Here is a 21,883-nt window from a genome sequence, read left to right on the forward strand (position 1 = left end):
TTCGCTTCCAAGTTTTATGACAAAACCGCCATCAGCTTCATAATTGGCTTCAAAATGGTCGCACAGCGGTTGTTGTTTGTCTAGGTTGGGCTGGGACACTTACCTTCAGCAATCGGTTATTTAATATTGGCAAATTGCTAGGTCCTTCTGCTGCCTCCCTATTTTCGTGTTTGCTCTCAGGTTTCTTTCCGCTTCAAGGGCACAACATCAACGTAGTGGAAGCGCATTCAACCGTTGGAAGATAAATTAGCATATTACTTTTTTTTTATTTTTTACTTATGTGTTCCTGTCTATTTCCGCTTAGCCAAGCAATAGGATCCTTTCCCATGACGGCGTAAAAAAGGCTCTCTCTTTTTTCTGTGTATGTTCGTAATGTGTGCCCTTATGGTTACAATTTTTGTCATTTTGTGCGTGTGTGTGTCCTTTCCCATTTGTCAACTTTTCCTCGAAGTTTGGTGTCAAATTTCCCGGCCCTGCGGTCGATTTCATTAGTAATTGGCGGAACAGCAGCAGCAGCAGTGCAGTGCCAATGTGCGGCAGCCGCAACCGATGACGTCACAACACCGCCATCGACAACGTGGGAATGATTGATTTGGCGTCCGCGGGCTTGCCGAAAATAGCCGGCTTGTAACAAAGTTGCCGCCTCGGTTCGATTCGATTTAAAACACATTCTTCAACACGTCCCGATTCACGACACCGGCGTACTGCGTGTAGACGGTCGATTTGCCCGTCAGGGCGATGAATTGTTCCGCTACCTCGACGGCGACGCGCACCTGCGCCTCGGACGTACTGGCACCTGTGGGGCGGTAAGAAGATTGAAGGTAATTAGACACGCTGGTGCGCTGGCCGTGGGGCGGAACGCCCAAAGTCACCCCCTCTTCTTACCCAGGTGAGGCGTTGCGACCACCTTCGGGTGATTGATGAGCTTCCGAGTGGTGTCCGATTTCGGGGGCTCCTCCGGGTAAACGTCGACGGCGGCCCCACCGCACTGGCCACTCTCGAGGGCCGTCACCAGGGCGGCCTCATCGATGATGCCACCCCGGGCGACGTTAACCACCCGCACGCCCTTCCGGCACTTGGCAAGGGTAGCGGTTGAGATCAAATCTGTCAAAGAGAGAGAGAGAGAGAGAAAGAAAGCCGTTTTTGGAATCAATTCCTTCTGTTCCAGCATCAACAGAATCGCGTGCTTACTGCGTGTGGCAGGAATGAGCGGCGTGTGGACGGTGATGTAGTCGGCCAGCGGCCAGATCTGCTCCAGCTCCATCTTCTCGATGCCGGCCGCCTTCGCCTCCTCGGCCGTCGTGATCGGATCGAACCCGATCACGCGCATCCCGAACGCGTTCATGCGTACGCCGACCTCGCGCCCGATGCGACCGAGCCCGAGGATGGCGAGCGTCTTGCCGTACAGCTCCGAGCCGGAGTACAGCTTCCGGTCCCAGCGGCCCTCCTTCATGCTGGTGGCCGCCTGGCAGATGGGGCGGGCCAGCGCCCCGATCAGGAAGCACGTCAGCTCGCACGCCGAAATCGAATTGCCGCCGGGAGTGCTGTTTGGGCGAGGGAAGTGGAATGGAAAAGTTAGTTTGTGGTTGGAAGTGATTACTTCCATTGGGAAGAGTTGAAAAGTTGCTTATATGTACTGTTTGCAACCCAACCTGTGATATTTCCTAATGGTGATTGTGTATTTACTACATTTTCATGCTCATTGATTTGAATCGGAATAGTGGATATTGCAATTTGAACCTTTAACTCACTCCGAAGATCTTCAGATACACTAGATATGTGCATACTAAGTAATGACATTTTCTGTCGGTGATCATCTCGATAGTCATGGAAGATGCCCCCTACATATTTACTGCATTTGTTGTTGAAAGCATGCTAATTTTGTTGCTTGGCACCCCTCGCCAAGTATGTCCCAAGAATGTCGTGATTATCATAGGGAGAAAATGCCATTACCAAGTGAGTGACCAAGAATTGGGTGCTACAAAAAATGTCACCAAGTATCTGATTGGTCCACCAACTGTTTGAGTCTCACCCCTGATCATCACGGTGAACTGACTTGAACTTCGTTTCAGCGAAGAGTGTTGGTTACTGAAACAATGACATTTGGCAGCACTATCCACAGGCCAGAAAAAGATTATGCTTGTGACGGCATTAAGCTCAGCTCGTCAGTCAAAGTATCGCGTTGGACTCAAGCATTCGCATGTCCAGTTCGGCATGTTCTGACGCACTTCCATTGAGTATCAGCAAATTACATCAAGCTACCACAGATATGTTCATTGTTTTCGGAGGTGATCGTCACCTGATGCTTTTTTCACGTTGCATCAGGAAGTAGAATCTCAAAAGTTTAAATTAGTAGTCGGCGAAGCAGATGAGTAATTTTAATTCCAAAAATTTTGTGATTTGATTCCGTAAATCCACAAAAAGTTTGTCAGTAGTCGGCACAGAGAGTAAAGTGGTTGAATCGAGCAGGAGTGAGTCACGACTAACGAGTCGGCAGAGCGAGAGAAAGAGCGAGCTTGATATCAAAGTTGTAGAAAAAGGAAGTGTGAGCGTTATTTTCGTTATGGCTATTTAAAAACAACGTTAAACATTCAAATCTTTAAAGCCATTCTTCTTCATCTTTTTGCCTCAACAACCGTTGTCGGTCAAGGCCTGCCTGTACCACTACTACTTGTGGGCTTGGCTTTCAGTGACTTATTGATCCCCCCATAGCAGGATAGCCAAGTCCTACGTATGGCGGCACGGCCCATTTAGGACTTGAACTCATGACGGGCATGGTGTTAAGTCGAACGAGTTGACGACTGTACTACGAGACCGGCTAAAAGCCATTCTACTATGATTCAAATCACTACAAAGAGCGTGAGCATAACATAACTCTTCGGGCTGAGTTGAAGCCATTCACTAGAAGAATTCAACACACTCACTCAGTTTGCACATCAATTTGCACATCTTTAGTATGTATTAAAATAAATTATACAACAATATGTAGCTATTTACACAAAGTTAAATTTACAACTTTGTACTATTCCTGTTTAGGTTGCCTCACTGTATTTTTTCACGATGTGTTCACAGTGCATTCTTGGATTTTAGCCGATTGTGTCGAAAAAAATGTGGTTTCTTTTGGTATTCAAGGCTCTACAATATTAATGAGCAATTGTTGAGGGTTTGTTGTATAATAAAAAATCGTCCACTTTCATTCCAAACACTTATCACTTCGTCACGCACACAAACACACACACTGTCGCTGGGCAAACGTTCGCTACTTACTTCAGCACCAGCACGTTGTTTCGCGTCGCTGCTTCGATGTTGATGTTGTCCACGCCGGCACCGGCACGTCCGACCGCCTTCACCCGACCGGCACCTGCGTCCAAAATCTCGGCCGTAATTTTCGTATCCGACCGCACGATGAGAGCATCATAATTCTGTCACAACAAACAAAAATCGTCGAAAAAGTCGATTAGTTTGTGATGATGGAAATCTAATTCTTGATGGCAGTCTATCTATCTCGTCTCGTCCAACTCATCCTCCCTTTTCGTCTTCTTCCTTATCGTCTCTAGGCGCGCATTACACGCGAATATTTCATCCGTTAAAACGGAAGCTTTCCGGTGGTGGTAGTTTTCCGGAGAATGAATTCGTTACGGATGCGCCAGCGCGGAAAGCAAGGACTCCTACTACGGGTTGCCCCGGGGGTCATTCGCGGGTAAGGCAGCTCTTGTTTACTACGGACTGTTTAGCAACCCTGCGGGGTGCGGCTGCTCGTGCTGATCGGCCATTGTGGCACGGCGGGAAATGGTTCGATTAAATGTTGACGCACGCCTCATTCATTTGGTCGCAAGATTAATTGCGATGGACTGTGGGAGTGGGGTTAGGAGAGTGTGAGAGGAATGGTGGGGTGGCAGATTCCATCGTGGTGTTTATGGGCATATTACGTGAGGGGAGAGCAAAAGAAAACAAGAAATGCGTGCTCAATTGCTCAAGGATACGATTGGATGGCGTGTCTGGGCGATGATGATTTGGTTTTGTTGTGGATGATGAAGTGAATGAATATGGGGGGGGGGCTAGGTGGAAGTGAGTTTGAATGATATGATTTAAAAATAGAGCTCGGATCGAACTATATTTAATATCTCGAACATGGCAACTGGAACAGAACTAATCAGTGAAGTTATTTTATTTAATGCCGTACAGCTTTAATAGCACGATAGTATTATTCAATTGAAGAGTTCAACAACTGCTTCTTCTTTTTATTAGCTTTCGCATGACATTATTGACAAAAAGGCGATAAAAACAGATCTTGTGATAAGTTGGACAAAAGAAAGATTACACTAATTAAATAAAAATGAAAAAAGGTTCTTCAAAATAGGGATTTGCGTTCCGCTAAAGGTTTTGATCGTCTTAGAAAAGGGCCTTAATTTCTATGAGGATTATTTTTTGCATTACTGACCCAGCTGGAAGGCAAATTTGAGTCCTAGGTCAGCTAATTTCAATTATACGGAACCGAAATGCCGAAATTCACGCAAACCAGAAGTTAAAACCGGAATAATTGTGTCCTCTGATGATCGTTTTCATTAAAATCGCTTTATGATAGTACATAAAAAGCTAGCAAATCTTTACTACCGGACATCTTCATGCTTTTGATTGCCTTGGTTGCACTGATTCAATGAACCGTGGTTGGGAGCCTGTAAATGAGTGCTAATGAGTAAGGGTTGCAGAGAAAATACCCGCTAAAATTATCAAAGTGATTTAGTGCTAATTTGACTTATGTTTGAAATTGAAAATACTAAAAACATGAATCGAACCTAAATAAGCGGGGCTTCTTGCAAAGGTAAAACAATCTGTAAGGATTTTATTTGAAATTGTACCTAGTTGTTATGTTGAAATGGCCTGTATTATAACGAAATTTAATACCAACTTAAGCTAGAACATTTAGCAGGCAAAGTTGAAAATACTCTAAGCCCTTTATACGTCTCGCTAATTACTATTAGTATCGCTTAAAATAAATTATTATGTGGCCCTCACTGATATGAACTGAATGAACTAGAGTGTTATTCCAAGACTTAAGAAGGTGTATTAAGGTCGTAAATTAAGAAGCAGGTGTTATAAAGATAGACAATCTTTCCGAAGCAATACATACATTTCTGAAATTTGAAAGAAGATAAGGAATTTGCATGATTGCTACGTTTTAAATATTGAAAATTAAATATATCTGATTTTATGGCATAATTTGTTGAAGTTGACATAACAAAAAACCTTTCAACCATGTAGTTTTATGATAATTATTAACAATATCGATTCCACTTTCTCATTTCAAGGTCTTTTTTTTACTCAAATTCTAACGGTATTCAAAAACGCGATCTAGAACCCTTCCAAAGGTTTCAGCTTCTAGACAACCTTCAGTCTATGCAGTAAGGCCAAACTAGTTGTATCCAATTCTTCAATTAACTCGCCTCTCCAAGCCCTTCCGCCCCATACACGCGCGCTCTGGAGCTAAGGGAAGCTTCAAGATCCGGCTCCCCCGTCCGCGCACTAGTCTAAGCGAACCAGAGTACACTCACCTTCACCTCCTTAATCAGCTCATCCTGTGACAGCTTCAGCTTGTAGTCAACCTGCAACAATAGCAACACCATCCCACAAGGGAAGGATAAACGTATTTAGTTACACTTCATAGGAACCAGCACCGTGTATGTAATCAGAATTTGGAGGGTTCCCGTTTTAAAATGGCACAAAACACTACTCACTTGAATGCCATGGTCTTGCAGCAGCTTGACACACGCATTGTCAACGGCATCGCACACTAGCACACGCTTTATATCAACTGGCATTTTGGGGAGGGAGCGGTTTGTGTGAGAGAAATGCCTTTCAACTGAACTACACTACTTTCGTTCCTGCGAGCAAAGGGCTGCACAACACAACTGCACTGGATGCACTGTTCCAAACGAATAGCTGGATCGCACAAGCTGGACGACGGCGATAGTGCCACCACTCAAGGCTCACGACCTCAGAGGACCGGCCACACTATCTCGCTTGCACGAGCACAGCCAGGGCTAGGGAAGGCGCGTGAGTGCGAGCGAGCGCGAACGAACCAGAACGAGAATGAAACGAGATATCGCGCAGACGAGTCTAGTCCGCATGTAATGGTGCACTTGTAACAGGCCCGCTCTAGGCGTCATCTCTCGCTGTACGCGCACCAATACTACCGTGGCGACGATCGAATGATCGAGCGTAGGAAAGATGAGCATGTTGCTGTTTACTTAGATGAAGCGAAGATGCTGCTGCGCGACAACATCGACGAGGAATCGACCCGGTTTGCATGACGTCCTACGTCCCAGGCCGGTTCTAGAACGGGTGGCCTTGTGTGGGGACGGGTGGGAATAAATGCAAAGGGTTCTGTCCGGTCAATACACAGGCAGCACGGTTCAATTACGCCGCTCTTGCACCGGTTACTGGTACCGGTTTCCATGCCCACCATGGCGATGAAAGTGGGCGTAGCGCATCCTGTAACGGCAAAAGTCTACAGTAGATCGTACAGTAGACATGTGGGAAGGTTACAAATGGACAAAAAGAAAGGTTTAATTATACTTACATTGTTGAAGTTACATCTGTCATAGTAGTGTAGAACGACTGGGTTTACCTAAATGTCCTCTAAAACTTATTAATATTTCGAACCAAACTCAATCATCATTTCCCACTGTTCCAACCGTCCGCCTCTCACCAATTTCTAGTTGCCAGGGCCAGGTCAGGATCGTTCACAATCCCCATCCACGTGCCTCCGCCCGCTGCCTGAGCCGCCAAGAGGACGCTCGCGCTCGCTTATCATTGACAGCTTATCGGTCTATGGCTACGTTTGTTTACTTTCCGTTTACATGACGATTGGGATGACGGAAACTATCATCACCTCCGGGAAAAGACACGCGTACCATGTTGTCAGGGGGCAGAAGATAGGGAGTCGCAGCTGCCGCCGCCGGTGTCTCGTGAATCACACGCATCACTCTCACTGCGGCGTGTTTTGCCCGCTCGCGCGCGCTCCTTATCTTGGGTACGACGAACCAATCCTCTGGTCGCCCTGGTGCGTACTCTGTGTACACAAGCGCTTCTCGGCCGTGCATAAGTTCTACAGGAAAGCTGTATCTTGGCATTGGCTAACTACACTTATCGGTTGGAATGCCATCAAGTGGTCCCTTCGGCTCGAGGCTGGTTGTTACCTGCTGCTACTGCCCCTAAAGGAGATGATAAGATTTACCATGGTGATGGCAAACTAATGGCTCTTGTCTCCCAAACCGTAGACTGATTAAAGGATTTTGAAGGGTTTGATTAGGCTGCTAATGATTTTTGAAGCAGTCCGACAACATTAATTGCTCAATAGAAACCCTTGTTATGTCCTCTCGTGGTAATAGAAGTGAAAAGAGACTAATAAAAAGCTAAATTTTCTAACTGTGAACAGTTTATCCGTTCCGAAGGCTCAACATTGTCAAACAGATTCACCAAGTGTGCTTCGGTTCTTCCATATTCTCGTGAATTACTTTTCATATCCCGTCGGCAGTGCGTTCACTTCCGGATTGTGAAAGAGCGTCTTCACTCCATCTCGCCACGGGTAGCGCTTGGTGCGTATGCGAAGATACTCGTACTCGATGAACTTTGGACGGGGCCGATGCGCATGTTCCTTCTGGTGCTCGGTGTACGTGTTCAGCGCGATCAGTCCAACGAGCGGCATTGCTACCATGAAGGTAATTTTCTTCCAAAACTTGTATCCACGGGATGACGAGGGAGCAGGTTCTTCAGGAGGAATGGCGTTAAAATGGGAAGTTGCTCTGAATGCATTGGGTATTCATCCCACTATCATCTGTACTTACCCGGACATGGAGGACAAGGACGAGCTGTTGGTGCATTGAGACAGAACGTCCGTCTCAGGTATAAAGTTGCCATATTGGAGGTTCGTGAGAATCGAGACAAACTTGAGGACATCTTCCTGTTGGATGGATGTGTTGCTACGAGGATGGATGTTCTGGAAATGTGAATCGAGTGGTAGTTTTGGAGATGTCAAAGAAGACACAGTAACCATGGAAACTACTTCAGCAGACTCCTCAGTTGTCCATTTCTTTCAATGGTGGCAATGCTTGCCGCATGTCAAGTAGTTGTTGCCATGGCAATGTAAAGCGAAGGATGGGGTTTTCAAAGCATTCCCCAAAAACAAACCACTCAGTGCCGCTCAACAGCCCAAGCGAAGACGGTTGTGAATTGTAGTAGGGAAGTCCGGTTCGTCGTCTGTAATTTGTTTTACATCAATTCAATCCAAAATGGCGAATCGATTCCTTATCATCAGAATCTACGGTAGGCAACATTCAGCATCCAGTATAGTGACCTAAATCAACATCAACCACGTGCACCGATGCTTATCAATTGCCAACAGGAATGCTTTTCCTGTTGGAAATGCGCACGGCAATATAAAAATCATTTTGTAAGTCTTTTATCTTCTTTTTTGTTTTTTCAATCATATTTTCCTTTATTTTATACAAATTTGCTTATTTATCCATTTACATACAATTTGTGTTTGTTGTGTTTGTGTGTAGTAACGATTCAGGGGATTATTACAAATGATTTAATATTAGCGTTCATTGGGCTTGTTTTCCTTCGTTTGCCTATTTTCACCTATCACACCCCTTTTCGCCTTATCACCATTTGGTTGGTGCAGTGTACTTTATCGCTTTCTCTCCCTAACTATACTATAATTTTTTTTTCGGATTTGCTTGTTTACTTGTTTGTTTTGCAATGTGCTATTTTTTTAGTAACAGCGCGCGCATCTTTTGCATTTTTATACTATGTATTTTTGTGGTTTAAATTTTCAGACATCTTCAGCGGAAACGAGAACATATTTGCTATAGTCACGGGGAGTGTATGTGGGGTACTCATTTACCGTTTTTTTCGTTTTTCGTTGAGTGCGACAAAACACATTTACACACATCACATACACACGCACCGAAAATCGATCATTTTGAACATCATTTTTTATTCTCTTTTGTGTTGGTTTTATTTTGTTTTATTTGTTTTTGGCTGTTATCATTTATTTCTGATTCGACAGATTGTACGTAAATATCTATCACAAAACAGATTGGTAATTAACGTATCTCATTACTGCTTTTATCGCTTCTCGGTGCACATTCAGGTTGGTAGCAAATTTCACTGCTTGCTTACGCAATAATAATCTCTTGCTCGTTACAGAAAAACACAAGTTTGCGCTTGCAACACTTGCTGGGATAAACATTTTGTTAGTACAACAACTGGAAAACCACTTAACGAGCAATTTAAAGGCAAATTTTCGTGTTTTTTCAATGTCCAGCTTGTACATCAAACGCGCATACAAAAGCGACAATGCTGTTGTTCTTCGGGAGGTGCTGTTGGTAGCTATTATTTAAAAAAAATATAAATCCTAACTATTTTTCCACGCCTGCAATGGTAGTGGTGGTGATGGTGGGTTTGCGCTGCTTATTTTTCTCCTAAAATTCGCTCATTATCGAACTAAACGGACTCTTGCTATCTTCACCTTAAAGACGGGGAGCGTTCAACATTATTACACGTATTGCACTGTTTTGGCTGATATTGCACTCCCGAAAACAAAGCAGCTGTAAACAGTTGTACAAAAATAGCTACAGCAGTCCTGCTTCTGGGACTACCACTACCACCCAGTATGCGTGTTTCCATCACCAATGTGCAGTTCGCATGCTCGTCTCAATGCTCGTCTCATTCGATTCGATAATATGTGATATAAAAAGGGTTCAACAACGGAATAGAGATTAATTTAAAAAAGCTACCGGGTTGTATCTGTGAATCTTCTCTCCCTCCCTCGCGAGTCAGACACAAGTCTTCTGTTAAGCTTTTTTAACACAACAACGTACAACAATCTTTGCTACACGATGTGTCTGTGTGTGTGCTCCATTTACTCCAACAAAGCTACAATTTCACCAAACGCTTACACAGTGCGGAGATATACTTTCTTGTTCGTTATATTTTGCGTTCGCTTACAATCAGTGTTTTAACGCCTTGTTTTAGTTTATTTAACATACATACTGTTGATTTTTCGCTTCCACTTTCCCACAGAGAAGGATTTTATGTTTATGAAAAAGGAAAGAAGACAAATTTTGGCATGGTTTTGACTTAGCTGAGGCAGTGAATGTGAGAGAGAGAGTGAGTTTTTTTTTTTAATAAAGTGACACAATTGTGTTTTTAAGCAGTTGTGCGTATTCACAAATGATATGATGGTACGATATATTGTGCAAAAACTAAACACGTAAATGAGAAAATAGTATAACAAAACAAAACCACAAAACACACCTGCTGGCGATCATAAAACTGGGCGATAATAGTTTGCAGTGGAGCAAAAGTCGTAGAGCTATCCTCAAGAAAAGCATTAACTTCATGCTGCAGATGTTAAACGCACTCTTGTACAAGCTTGTTGAAATGATGAATCACGCCATTGAAGCGGTATTTACAAGCGATCAAAGTTTTGTGCAAATGCGTAAGTGACACTTACAAGCCCACCTAGACGAAAAGTGCGAACAACAACGAGTTTGACTGAGGCGGAAAATTCTTCTCACATTTCAACTCCAATCTTTGCCATACTTTTTAGACTGTTTGTGTTTTTTTCTTTAATTTCGTTTTTTAATATACGCAGGCAAATTAAGCTATTAGTTATCTAACAAAAAAAAAACAAACAAAACTATGTGTGCCATAAACTAATTCGTCCCTTTACGCGTCGTTAATGATAAACCGATCACATCAACCACACCCACACACACATACACTTCTCACACACACACTCTATATCATGCTGATCATGCTGATGCGCTGTGCATTTTCGACTATCGGGGAACCATTTGTTCTATCGTTGAACACATACACACTTTACATTTACATTTATATATATATACCTATTTATATATAACACACATACCGAAAACGTTCTATTTACACACGGTGAGAGAGGTACACACGGCGGATATATGGGGGATGGTGGTGGTGATGGTGAACGGCAACTAAACGCTAGACGCCCGCGCGCAACCCTCTCCCTAAACAGAATACGAAACAGGACTAGGCTTTAGGAAGTAGTGTTTGAATGGGGCGACGACACTTAGGGTCGGCTCCACTCTCTACACGCTTTGGGACGTTTTGCTGCGAGACGCACGGGACGCTGTGTGCGTATATGTGTGTGTGTGTGTAGGTGAGTTTGGGTCGGTTTTGTTTAGGAAATTGTGAAATAAATAGTGAACACTTACAAATTAGCTGACATTAGCATTTTCTCCCTTTCGCCCTTTCGATTCTCTAGCCTATAATGGTTCTTGTTCCATATCTTGTTGCTTTTTTTCTGCAAGCGCAAATTACCCTTTTATGCTTCACCCTAACCGCTCCTAATAAAGATTAATCTTTTTCGTGATCGGCTTCCGGCACATGTGGCAGATCTTGAGCGTTTCCGCACACTTGGAGCAGGAGCTGTGCCCGCAGAGGAACGCGACGTTCCGCCGGCGCTCCATGCAGATGCTGCAGCAGTGCGTTTCCTCTATCTCCATGATCTTGCTCTCGAGGTAGCGCAGCCGGTCGGCGGACAGCAGCCGACCGTCCTTCGAGCCCTCGAGCGGGCAGCCGGCGGCGGTCGTGCGCCGCTCGATGTGCAGCCCGCAGGTGAGACACTTCTTCATCCGCACGCCACACTCGGCGCAGGCGATCTGGTGCTGGCAGGGCTCGAACACGATCAGCGCGAGCGTCTCGTTGCACACGATGCACTCGCGCGGTGCGTCCGTCGGGGGCAGCGGCGGCTGGTGGAGCAGTTGGTGCAGCTGATGGGCCGGCGTCGTCGGTAGCGGCGGTGGCACTGGCGGTGGCGTTGGACTAGCGGAGGACGCAGCACCGGCACTGGCGGGTGCGGCGGGCGTTGGTGGCTGGGGCACGCTCTTGTCCTGCACGAACTGCCGCGGGCTGTTATGCTTCGCGGCGGCGGCGGCGGCAGCGTTGGTGGTAGTACCGAACATGCCCGACAGGTGGCTGGCCCCACCGCGGCACGGCTTCATCATCGGTTTCGCGAACATCCCGTGATTGGGCGGGATCGGGGCGCCGGTGCCGGAGGCGGGCGAGTCGCCCATCGCGGGCGATAAGGCTCTGTTGGGTGAGTGGCGCGGGTGGAACGCCTGCACAAACACGTCGTTGCCGAAGCTGCCACTGACGTTCAGCTCGGTGGAGGTGTGCGGGGGTGGCTGGGGGGCAGCGCCGTGCTCCGACTCATCGCCGTGACTGCCGGCCCCGAGGACGGCGGGCGGTGTGACGAGTGCACCGGCAGTGGTTGCGTCGCGGGCGGCTGCTGCCGCCGCTGCCGCCGCATGTCCCCGGTTGCGGCGGGCAGGGGTAGGGGGATTGCTGTTGCTGCTGCTGCTGCTGCCGCCGGCCGGGCCACTGGAGGAAGAGGATGATGGTGGAGGCGGTGGCGAGGTGTGCTGAAGGCCGCTACCACCCGCTAGGCCGTTCTCGAGCGCAAGCGATCCACTGCCGGCAGCGTCCGCAAGCTTCTCCACCCGCCCGCTGCCACCACTCACAGCCTCAATGCTCGGCGCGGCGGTGGTGGAGCCCGCGGGTGCAATGCTCATCCCCTCAAAGTTGCACAGCAACTGCTGGGTGTCCTCCTCGGCGTTGGGAAGATTGCGCGAGCACGAACCGGCGGCCGCGGAACCGAGACCGTGGGCGACCGGGTAGCTCGTGGAGATGACGGGACCGTTCGGGGCGGCGGCTGCCGCCGCTTCCCGTGCCAGCCGCGTCCGCTCGTACTCCACAATGATCTCCTTGATCTGCGGACTGCCGATCCAGTCGAGCACGCGTGCGCCCTTCCGGTTCACGTCCAACGGGCAGCCCTCACTGGCGAGAAAGCACAGCAGCGCGTACATCAACCGATGCTCGATCACGATGCCAGCCAGCGACTGGTAGATGTCGTGTATTTTCGGCGCATCCGTCGGCGACACGTCGTGCACCAGGTTGCCCTTCTTGATGATGCACAGGTGCATCGCGTTGTCGCCGTCCTCGTCGCGCGCCCGCACGTCCGCGCCCAGATCGACCAGCTTCTCGATCGCGGCCGTGTGGCCCTGCGACACCGCCAGCAGGAACGGCGTCTGGCTGCGGTTGTTGCGGATGTTTATGTCCGCCTGGCCCTCCTGCACCAGCACCTCAATGACGCGCGTGTGCCCGTTCAGGGCGGTCAGGTGCAGCGCGGCAAACCCGTCATCCTTGCGCACGTTCACCAGCTGTCGCGCCAGGCGGATGATGTGGCGTGCCGCGTGCACGTTGCCCTTCAGCGACGCGTGGTGCAGCGCGTTGAAGCCGCGATGGTTGCGGATCGTTAGGTCGAGCGTTGGGCAGCTGCAGAGCAGCTCGACCACTTCCGTGTTCTCCTTGCCGATGGCGTCGTGCAGGGCGGTGTCGCCGTACGCGTCCTGCATGTTCACGTTGGCGCCGAACTCGAGCAGCACCTTCACGCAGTGCGGCGGCTTCTTGTGGGCGGAGATGTGCAGCGCGGAGCAGTGGGACGAGTTGAGCTCGTCGATGCTGGCGTTGTGCTGCAGCAGGACGCGCATTACTTCCGGCTGGTTGCCGAACGCGGCGTAGTGCAGGGTGGAATCGCCCTCCTTGTCCACCACGTTGACGTTGGCGCCCATGAGGATGAGGTATTTCACGAGCTCCACGTGGCCCTGGTGGGCTGCAACTTGCAGGCAGGTTTTGCCACCGCTCACGTAGTTCACTGCCTCCGGAGTCATGCTGCAAGTACGGAGAGAAGCATACAAATGTCATTAATACAGGGTTTTTGACTCTAAATGTACAAAAAACTGTCGTTCTTCTTACCATAGCTGACTCTGCACGTAGTCCAGATTGCCCTGGGCCGCCTCCCGCACCAGCTTATCCGCCGCAGTACCTCCGGTCAGCCCCGCCAACGGTGCCATATGATGCTCCTGGTTGCGCTGATTGCTCAGATCCGCCATACTGTTCGATCGTTCTGTCGCCGCCGCATGACACGATGACGCCAGCTTGACGCACTTCGGATTTACCGTCCACGCCATATCGTCATCCAGCTGCTGGACGCGCAAATCCCCATCGCCGTAGATCTTGATCACCTTGCCCGGCTTGCCCAGCACGTTGTGCATGGTTTCGATCCACTCGCCGTGCCCCTTCTGCAGATGCTGCATCTTGGCCGGGTCCGAGATGAACGTCACCATGTCGCCCACGTTGAAGCTGTAGATCTTGACGAGCGCCGCCGGATGGAACGTCCACCGGTTGGCGCAGCCCTCGTACTGCACCCGTATGTCGCCCTTGTCCGTGATCCGGTGCACGATGCCGACCTTCGTCAGGTATTCGGCCATGCGCGGATTCCATCCGCCGTGGCCCTGCTGCAGCATCTTGAGGCGATCCTCCGCGATCGCTACCTGCACCCGGTCGCCGACGTAAAAGTGCGAACGCACCGGCGGCGATACCGGCTGCTGTTCTTCCGGTTGTCCTGGGGAGAGGAGATGATGCAATCGGTTAGGAGATTCGTTTGTAGTTTGATTTAAAACCGCCAACCTACCTAATACTGGCATGTGATCTTTGTAGTAATATCCGCCGACGGCCGGCTGCACGTACCGCAGATCGACGTTTCCCTTATGCCCTAACCGATACACGTTGGTGGAGCCGGAGGCCCACGCTACACTAGCGACGCTGCGACAGGATTCGTTGTCCCAGCCGCGAATTTCCATAACACGACCAGTCTTGCCCGGACCGCCGTCCTGATTATTCCATTCCCAGTCGGGACCGCGCGTTACTCTCGCACCGACAAAGATGCCTTTTAGCTGTATCTTGGCTGCGCCCTTCCGCGGTGGCAAACGGATGCTGGAAGAATGATATGGAGTTTGTCAGTACGGTGTCATTATATATATATATATATATATATATATATATATATATATATATATATATATATATATATATGGAAGGAGGGATGATCGTATCACGATCTTCGTAGGATATGGAACGGAAAGAGACAGGTAGTGTTTGGTGGGAAAGTGAAAGAGAGAAAGAGTGATGCATGTGTACGCACAAATCCCGCGCCGTAGGTAGCCCGAAATTCCACACGAAAAAACCTAAGACTACCTCGCACAGAGACGCTGGAAGGGAGAACCCGTGAACGGGAAATGCCTGTCTGGGGTGTGTGTGTGTGTGTGTGTGTGTGGTGCGCCTACCGGCGCCTTCCAAAACCCCAGTTGACCATCTGGCGTTGGTTTTCCAACTTTTCCTGTTTTACTTTTTCCCACAACAAGCACGTGTGGTCGTCTAACAGCTGGTAGGACCTCTTCCTGGGGATTTCACCAAGGACCCAGCGCTTTTGTTTTACCGATGGGCGCTACAAAGTTTCATTGGCTTTGGAATGACAATATCCTTCCGCCGACACGGACCGTTATGTCCGGTTTTGAAAATCCCCCAAGAGCATCTTCCACGAAGAAGGTGAAACTCTAGAGAAACAAATAAACCTTTTTGTCTGGAGATGATCGTCATTATTCAGACGCACGCGCTGCGCGGAAATGCCTGTGAACAGCAGGAAGCAAGGATGATGCTGCAGAGGGTAAGAGCGGCAATGGGCGAAGAAATTGCACAAAAAATGGGGAATTTTGGATGAGGTTACGGTTTTTAGGGTGTCGCTGTTGCGTTTCGCTTCATCCAGTAGCAATAAAAAAAACCCTTTAGCATCATTATTCAAGACATCCGTGTTGAAGTGCAGTGGTTTCCAACCTGTGACGTGTAAACAGACGTACATAGTCCGTGGAAGAATTGATTTTTGAAGAGAAAAGCTCATTTCAATGTTTTACAGAAAATGTTCCACAAAGTAATATACATTTTGAAGAGATATAGAAAGTTCGTATCGTACGTATTTAAAACAACCTCTTTGGAGGATCTTTGTAAATCCAATTTTGTTCATACAAAGAGATTGAAATCCAAACTTATACAAAATTAGATAAATAAATAAATGTTTATTGAAACTTTGATGCAAGACAAAATAAAGGAAATTGAACATAAAAAGTTAAATCATGAAGTTCTATAAAGATCTCCTAAAATCTGTAAATAACCAGCTAGAAAAAAAAACTACGATACTTCCAAAACGGAACCAAAATCGGGCAGAAATACGAATACTTCTTTCCATTATTGAACAAAACTTGGTGCGGGGACATTGTTAAGGTCAAAATATAGGCAAACAACTTTTGATCCAAATTTTGAATTTTACATACTTTTCATAATAGTTAATTGAATAATGAAAGGGGACGCTTGAGTACGTTTGGGGTATAGTTAGTTAAGGATCTTTGATTTTTGTTCTAAACTTTATGATTAGTGATTTATTATTATTTCATATTTTTGCAACATGAGCATTATAAAATGGACTGCTATTAATACAAAGCATCCCTTATTAAAAGTAATTTTTTGCTTTGAAATTCGTCAACTACCTTAACCCTATCATCCATCCGCCCCGCACTAGCACGATGGCAGTGTTGCGCGAAAAATAAATTTTTCGCAAACAAAAAGAGGTTGGAGAGCACTGTTTTCTCTGAATATATTTTTGAGGATGTTAGCAATTTGCAAAGGCTTTTGTTTTCTTTTTCATGTTTTTGTGTTGTTTGAATTTTGTATCAATTTCCAAATAAAAACATATTGATTGATTTTGCTTAATTTATTTTTGGTTATCGACAAGGTTTTTGGGTTCTCTCTTTAAATTGAAGCTAATGACAAATCAAGAGATAATATATCGAAAACTATAAATCCGCGGAGGACATAATAGCAACCGCTAATCGTGAAGTTAACCTTTCAAGAACGAGTCCTTCGCGTTCTGACCTTGCAAGGTTTTTGGCTGACAGACCTCGGAATGTCAATTAAAAAACATCGACACACGCAGAGCTGATTCGTTGCTCTTTTGCGATAAAAGGCACTCCAACGGTATTGGAAGAAGTGTTCGTACTTCTTTCGCCAGATTTATTCTTTTTTGTCCCATTTTGTTTTGAAACATCGTAGTTTTTTTTCTCGATTGTTCTTTACAGATGATCATGAATATCTTTTTTTTCTGTTTTTGTTTCATTCAAAAACACGATCGAGTCGCCTTTTAATACGTGACGTAAACACGACGGAGAAACGATGATTCTCATCCCTGTTCATTAACAACTGACTGCAGGCACAGTAGGACCGAGAAGATGAGCAAAAGAACCCCTTGAAACAGTACCCCACATCAACGCTCATCCTACCCCCCGCCACCACACTTTGCACAAACGCCGATAAGGTGGCCGAAGCTTGTTATTTGGGGCTTTCCCAAAGGCACGGCCGCTGCTGCGGTAGGACGTGGAAGAGGAGTCACTAATGAAATACAAAAAAACCGGAGAAATAAAAACATCTAAACATGGGGCAAGCATCAAGCGCTTGTGTGGTGTGGGGTGTGTGGGGGTTTATGATTTTTGCGATAACCTGTCTGTGTGTGTGTGTGTGTTTGTGTGCGGTTACACGTGTGTGTAGTAAACCAGTCTGCAAGAATGATGTGTTATGCTTCCTCTGTGGGGACAGTCACCCCGCGGTGAGTGAGAAGAATTGGGGGGAGAAGAATGCGATCTCCTCGCGATCTTTCGTTTGGTGCCGACATTTTTGTGCGCTGAGTCTCAACAAAGCCCCCCTCGGGGATGAGCTAGGGGAGGGGCCCGAGGTCTTTTGTATGTTTCAAGCAGAAGGCAACAAACTGCGCCACACGGTGCCCTCGAGCTTGAGTTTTCAAATCAGCCTGTAAGACAGTAAAACTGCGATCGTATAACTATTATATTGCACTCTGCTGGTACGTACACACGTGCGCGAGTGCACGATCGTTGGTGTCGTTTGATGTGGGTGGGGTGTGAGCAGAAGCAGCGGAGGAAATAGCTTTACATGGCCTCAAAATGTCGGGAAAACCCTTCAGCACACAACTACGTGGGACAGTGGCGGAGTGGCGGCATGGTTTCAGGTGCTCTCGGTAGTGACTGCATGCACCATTTTGGCGAGGCAGCGTGAGTGCGAGACCGTAGACGAGACTCTGTAAAGCCATCGCCCTTGTACACGAAGGGGGGACAACACCACATCATCAGGGGGAGCAGTGTAGCGACAGTCGCAATGGCGCATGGTTCATTAGTTCGGTCGATAGTTAGTCAATTTCCCTAGCGGGATTGCCCATCGTTGTACTGTGCCATGCTGGCGAACCCGCAGCGGTCACCACGTCAAGGTGACACAATACACACACATGCACACTTCACCAGCCGACATTCCCGACGACGCTGGGGTGTCGTAATATCTTTAGCAGTCATCGGGCGCAGCAATTAAAATGGGGCCACAAAGCAAAGCAAGAACACACGGTGCTTCCCATTTTCCCCCAATGCTTCACCGGTTCAGCTCCAGAGACACCCAGTGGGGTCAAGCCGACCGAACGGAAGGGCTATTGACCGATGGCCTCAAACGAGGCCATCCAATCGCGATTGCTCCGTTTTCGGGGACTTTTTTTGTGGGGGAAATCATTGAATTTGGGGAGAAGTTTATCTGGGGATATTGTTTGGGTATTTTGTTGGTGGAGTTTTGTGGCCCCCTTTTTTAGTAGTTGAACTCATTAGATTTGGTTCCGATACATTAATGCAGAATACATTATAGAAATGAACCTACGTCCGGGTTCTCTAAATTGAGATATCCAAAGCCTGATGACTTCAACTTTTGTAGGATCCAAGAACCCAATCAAAACCATTGTCTCCTGCTCCTACTTTACCCAGAATTGGCAATGAGAAGATGGGTTTGCTACTTACCCGACCGAGTTGGCCGTCTGGAAGCGGATGAACGGATGCTCGAGGTCGTGCAGATCGTTCCCGTAGCAGGTCGCGCACAGGTCGTACGAGGCACACTCGGCACACCGGAACCGGATGCCCGCGATGCCCGCCTTGTTGCAGCCGTCGCAGATGATGTTCGGATGCTTCACGCCGATCTGTGCGTTGTCGATCACGATCAGATCGTACTGCTTGTGGTAGCCGACGCGGTAGTTGGTCCGATGGCCCGAGTCCCAGTTCACGACGACCGTTTTGTCTGGCGAGTGGGTCGATCCGGAGCGTCCTACTTCGCACAGCGTCCCGACGTGTCCCTCGCCATCATCTGGTACATACAATCATACACAAACGCAAACAAACGAACGAAACCGAAATTAAACATCTTCATTGCAGGTTGGTTGGAAGTTGAATCATGAGTTAGCACAGAAATTGAAATTACATCACAGTGACCTCAGCCGACGGCGCGGAAGCGGGGGTAAACGGTTGGTTCTCGTGCAGGTCACGCACAAAACACGCCCTCGATTTCTCTTTTCCTGCTTCTTGTTATATTTTTTGCCAAACGAAGTTGGGGATTTCCCACTTCCGGCTTTGCAAATTCCGTTGTTCCTCGAGGAACAAGACACACACACACACTTTCAAGCTTAAACTTCAAGGGGCGCTCGTCCCGCACCGCTTGCACAATCTGCGTAATTCGTCACACGGTGGTAAATGTCACGAGCAGTAGTAGGCACGTTTGACGTAAAGCAAAACGCCGACGAAACCGCGGTAAACGGTGGTGGGAACACTTTCACTAACAAAGCAAACGGCACCACAACAACAACAGCAATCAACCGCGTGATGATAATAGACACTGCGAACACACGGCCGGTGGACAAATATCGCACGTCGGTGATCTCCGTCCCTCTAATACACACCACACAGACACACAACGTCACCGGAAGAGAAACAAACGTCGCAGCGCGCTCTGCTGTCCGACCCGAACGCGCTTGTGGCTGGCGATCGATTAACGTTTTAACCAACAATCCGCTACATCCGCACCGGGGGAGCTCTTGTGGTTCCGAACGCGTCTGGGCGCGAACCTTCGGGCTCTCACACAGTGTGCTCGCACTGTTCTCTCTCTCTCGCATTGCGTACTGCTGCCGCTGCTGCCACTTCCAGCCACAAGACGCGTGCGATGACGCGCCGGTCTGGTCATGAGACGACGAACGTCGTAACTATCACATTGCGTGCGTGGGACCCCTTTAACGCCGTGTAGATATACGCGAGCGGGAGAGCCTCTGAGAGAGCGTGCGGTTGATGATCACGTTGAGCTTCCCGGGTGGAGTAAACAGGTAGAGAGGAGCTCAAGAAACCACGCGTCTTCTCTGTCGGAAGGAAGGAAATAAAGGGATCCCACGAACACACACCAGAAAGGGCACCTCACGTTTGAAAACAAAAACACTCAAATACGAAGGTGCCATCGTGTACGCCACACGTAGGTAACGCGCGAATCGTCATCAATCAAGCGCGGGGTGGAACTGGAGGTTGTGGAACACGTTTTAGAAGTGTATGGCCGGACTGTCTGGTTGCGAGACTTCCATCCTCCCCCCCCCCCTTATTTGAACTAAATTGCGACCTCACGACTTCAGGAAAGTAAGGAAGGAAGGCGAACGACGATTGTGCGCTTTCTTTGTACTGCTATGCCAGGGTTGGACGTCAGGGGAAGGGTGCTCTGGGGGCTCCTGCAACACATTAAGCCTTCGGTTGGGCACATAAAACGACCTTACTGACACATGAGGAGGGCTTGAGGAGGAATAAAAGGCAAACGTCATCAATCGATCCCCGTGTGGTTTAGCCTTCCACCCACAGGGCGCGGGAGTCTCTAGGCCAAGGAGGAATGCCGGCCCTATCTCCAACGTCTTAACAGAGCGAGAGAGAGAGAGTGAGAGGCTCTCGGAAAAGAAGAACCAAACGAGGCCTATTTTAATAGGGAAGTAACACAAAAGTAAGACAGTAGGAAGTAGTGTGCGGTTCAGAAGGAGAGAACCTTTGAAATTTACTTCAATTTTTCGGGGGGGCTTTCCGACCGCTGAACACAACTGATCGCGATGACGCGATAAACGATAAGTAGATTTTGAGAATGGCGGCGGCCATGGTGGACCATGGACCATGGTGTACATAGTCTTTAATGATTTTTTGTAGTCACAACACACACAAAAAAACTCAGAACAATAATGGATGAAACGGATCTGCAAACAAAACCATAGAGAGGAGCCGCCGCACGTCATCATCGGTGGGGGTTTCTCATTGCGGCGAATGCGCGTCATCGCGGACTTGAAAGGATGTTGTATTGGGTTGTCAAAAAAGTTATAGCGCTTTTTTTTCGAACTTTTACTGTGGCTGCAAAAAGAAAGAGAGAGGTGCGGTAGTGTCATGACTTTAGGATTAGTAAAAGTGATTAATCATGGCACGAGAGAAAGCAGTCTTGGAGTTTTTGTTTTGCGTTGTGTTGTTTACTTTTCTCCAGCATTAGGTTAGACTAGCGGGCGTGTACTTGTGGTTCTAACAAGGGTTTCATTTCCGTTAGGTTCCGATATTCATCAATAAAGAAGTGTCCCTTTTATAACAAAACTAGTAGCAATTGTACAGATTAATGGATATCTATAAATAACTTCCATCGCCGAGGATTTGATGGAAATGAAGACTTGAAGAAGAATTGCAGCAACTACTGGAGCTGTAAAGGGACAGCACTTGAAAACGTCACTCCTCTATTAAACGATGATCTCTCCCCATCTGTCACAGTTGATTGAGTATGAGTCGATTAATTGTTGCATCGTCCAGAAAAAAAATAAACGGCAAAAACACTGATTTACTCTCATAGCGCCCGATGACCAAGCAGGATAGAGTTTTTTTTTTTATCAGAGAAGTTCAGGGAAGAACAGGTCTCTACCACTCCATACCCACCTTCATATCCGCATTCTCTCACTGCACCCTAATGCGCACTCTAACGCGTAAAATGATGTGATTATTTTATTCCCGTTAATTCT

The 21,883-nt window shown here is 47.6% G+C and overlaps 3 protein-coding genes across 4 annotated transcripts in view; all 3 read right to left on the reverse strand.

Annotated features, from left to right (window-relative positions):
- Nucleotides 1-260: 260 nt before the first annotated feature.
- Nucleotides 261-6,182, reverse strand: LOC121596535 (D-3-phosphoglycerate dehydrogenase). The gene is made up of 6 exons (XM_041921573.1): nucleotides 5,736-6,182; nucleotides 5,553-5,603; nucleotides 3,268-3,422; nucleotides 1,192-1,544; nucleotides 886-1,104; nucleotides 261-796 (listed from the first exon to the last, which is right to left on the reverse strand). Exons 1-6 carry the CDS (start codon nucleotides 5,817-5,819, stop codon nucleotides 660-662), a joined length of 999 nt encoding a protein of 332 aa, XP_041777507.1. The 5' UTR covers nucleotides 5,820-6,182; the 3' UTR covers nucleotides 261-659.
- Nucleotides 6,183-7,416: 1,234 nt separating this feature from the next.
- On the reverse strand, nucleotides 7,417-8,036 carry LOC121596538 (cytochrome c oxidase subunit 6A2, mitochondrial-like). The gene is made up of 2 exons (XM_041921575.1): nucleotides 7,848-8,036; nucleotides 7,417-7,770 (listed from the first exon to the last, which is right to left on the reverse strand). Exons 1-2 carry the CDS (start codon nucleotides 7,957-7,959, stop codon nucleotides 7,514-7,516), a joined length of 369 nt encoding a protein of 122 aa, XP_041777509.1. The 5' UTR covers nucleotides 7,960-8,036; the 3' UTR covers nucleotides 7,417-7,513.
- A 780-nt stretch (nucleotides 8,037-8,816) lies between these two features.
- LOC121596528 (E3 ubiquitin-protein ligase MIB2) overlaps nucleotides 8,817-21,883 on the reverse strand; it is a 58,603-nt gene continuing 45,536 nt past the window's right edge. For both annotated transcript variants that reach the window (XM_041921566.1, XM_041921565.1), the window contains exons 4-7: nucleotides 18,843-19,182; nucleotides 14,585-14,886; nucleotides 13,867-14,515; nucleotides 8,817-13,782 (exon numbers count right to left, since the gene is read on the reverse strand). In XM_041921566.1, the coding sequence (XP_041777500.1) occupies nucleotides 11,397-13,782; nucleotides 13,867-14,515; nucleotides 14,585-14,886; nucleotides 18,843-19,182 (3,677 nt within the window). In that variant the 3' untranslated portion in view covers nucleotides 8,817-11,396. The remainder of the gene's footprint in view (nucleotides 13,783-13,866; nucleotides 14,516-14,584; nucleotides 14,887-18,842; nucleotides 19,183-21,883) is intronic.

Source organism: Anopheles merus, chromosome 3R (assembly GCF_017562075.2).
Source record: "Anopheles merus strain MAF chromosome 3R, AmerM5.1, whole genome shotgun sequence".
Lineage (NCBI taxonomy): Eukaryota > Metazoa > Arthropoda > Insecta > Diptera > Culicidae > Anopheles > Anopheles merus.

What these genes read in the sequence shown, in the direction of transcription:
- LOC121596535 (XM_041921573.1), bottom strand. Translation starts at nt 5,819, where the DNA reads ATGCCAGTTGATATAAAGCGTGTGCTAGTGTGCGATGCCGTTGACAAT. An exon ending in TGCAAGACCATGGCATTCAA is followed by an intron (nt 5,604 to 5,735) that starts GTGAGTAGTGTT and finishes CTATTGTTGCAG; the next exon opens with GTTGACTACAAGCTGAAGCT. An exon ending in AGCTGATTAAGGAGGTGAAG is followed by an intron (nt 3,423 to 5,552) that starts GTGAGTGTACTC and finishes TTGTTGTGACAG; the next exon opens with AATTATGATGCTCTCATCGT.
- LOC121596538 (XM_041921575.1), bottom strand. Translation starts at nt 7,959, where the DNA reads ATGTCCTCAAGTTTGTCTCGATTCTCACGAACCTCCAATATGGCAACT. An exon ending in TCCTTGTCCTCCATGTCCGG is followed by an intron (nt 7,771 to 7,847) that starts GTAAGTACAGAT and finishes TTCCTCCTGAAG; the next exon opens with AACCTGCTCCCTCGTCATCC.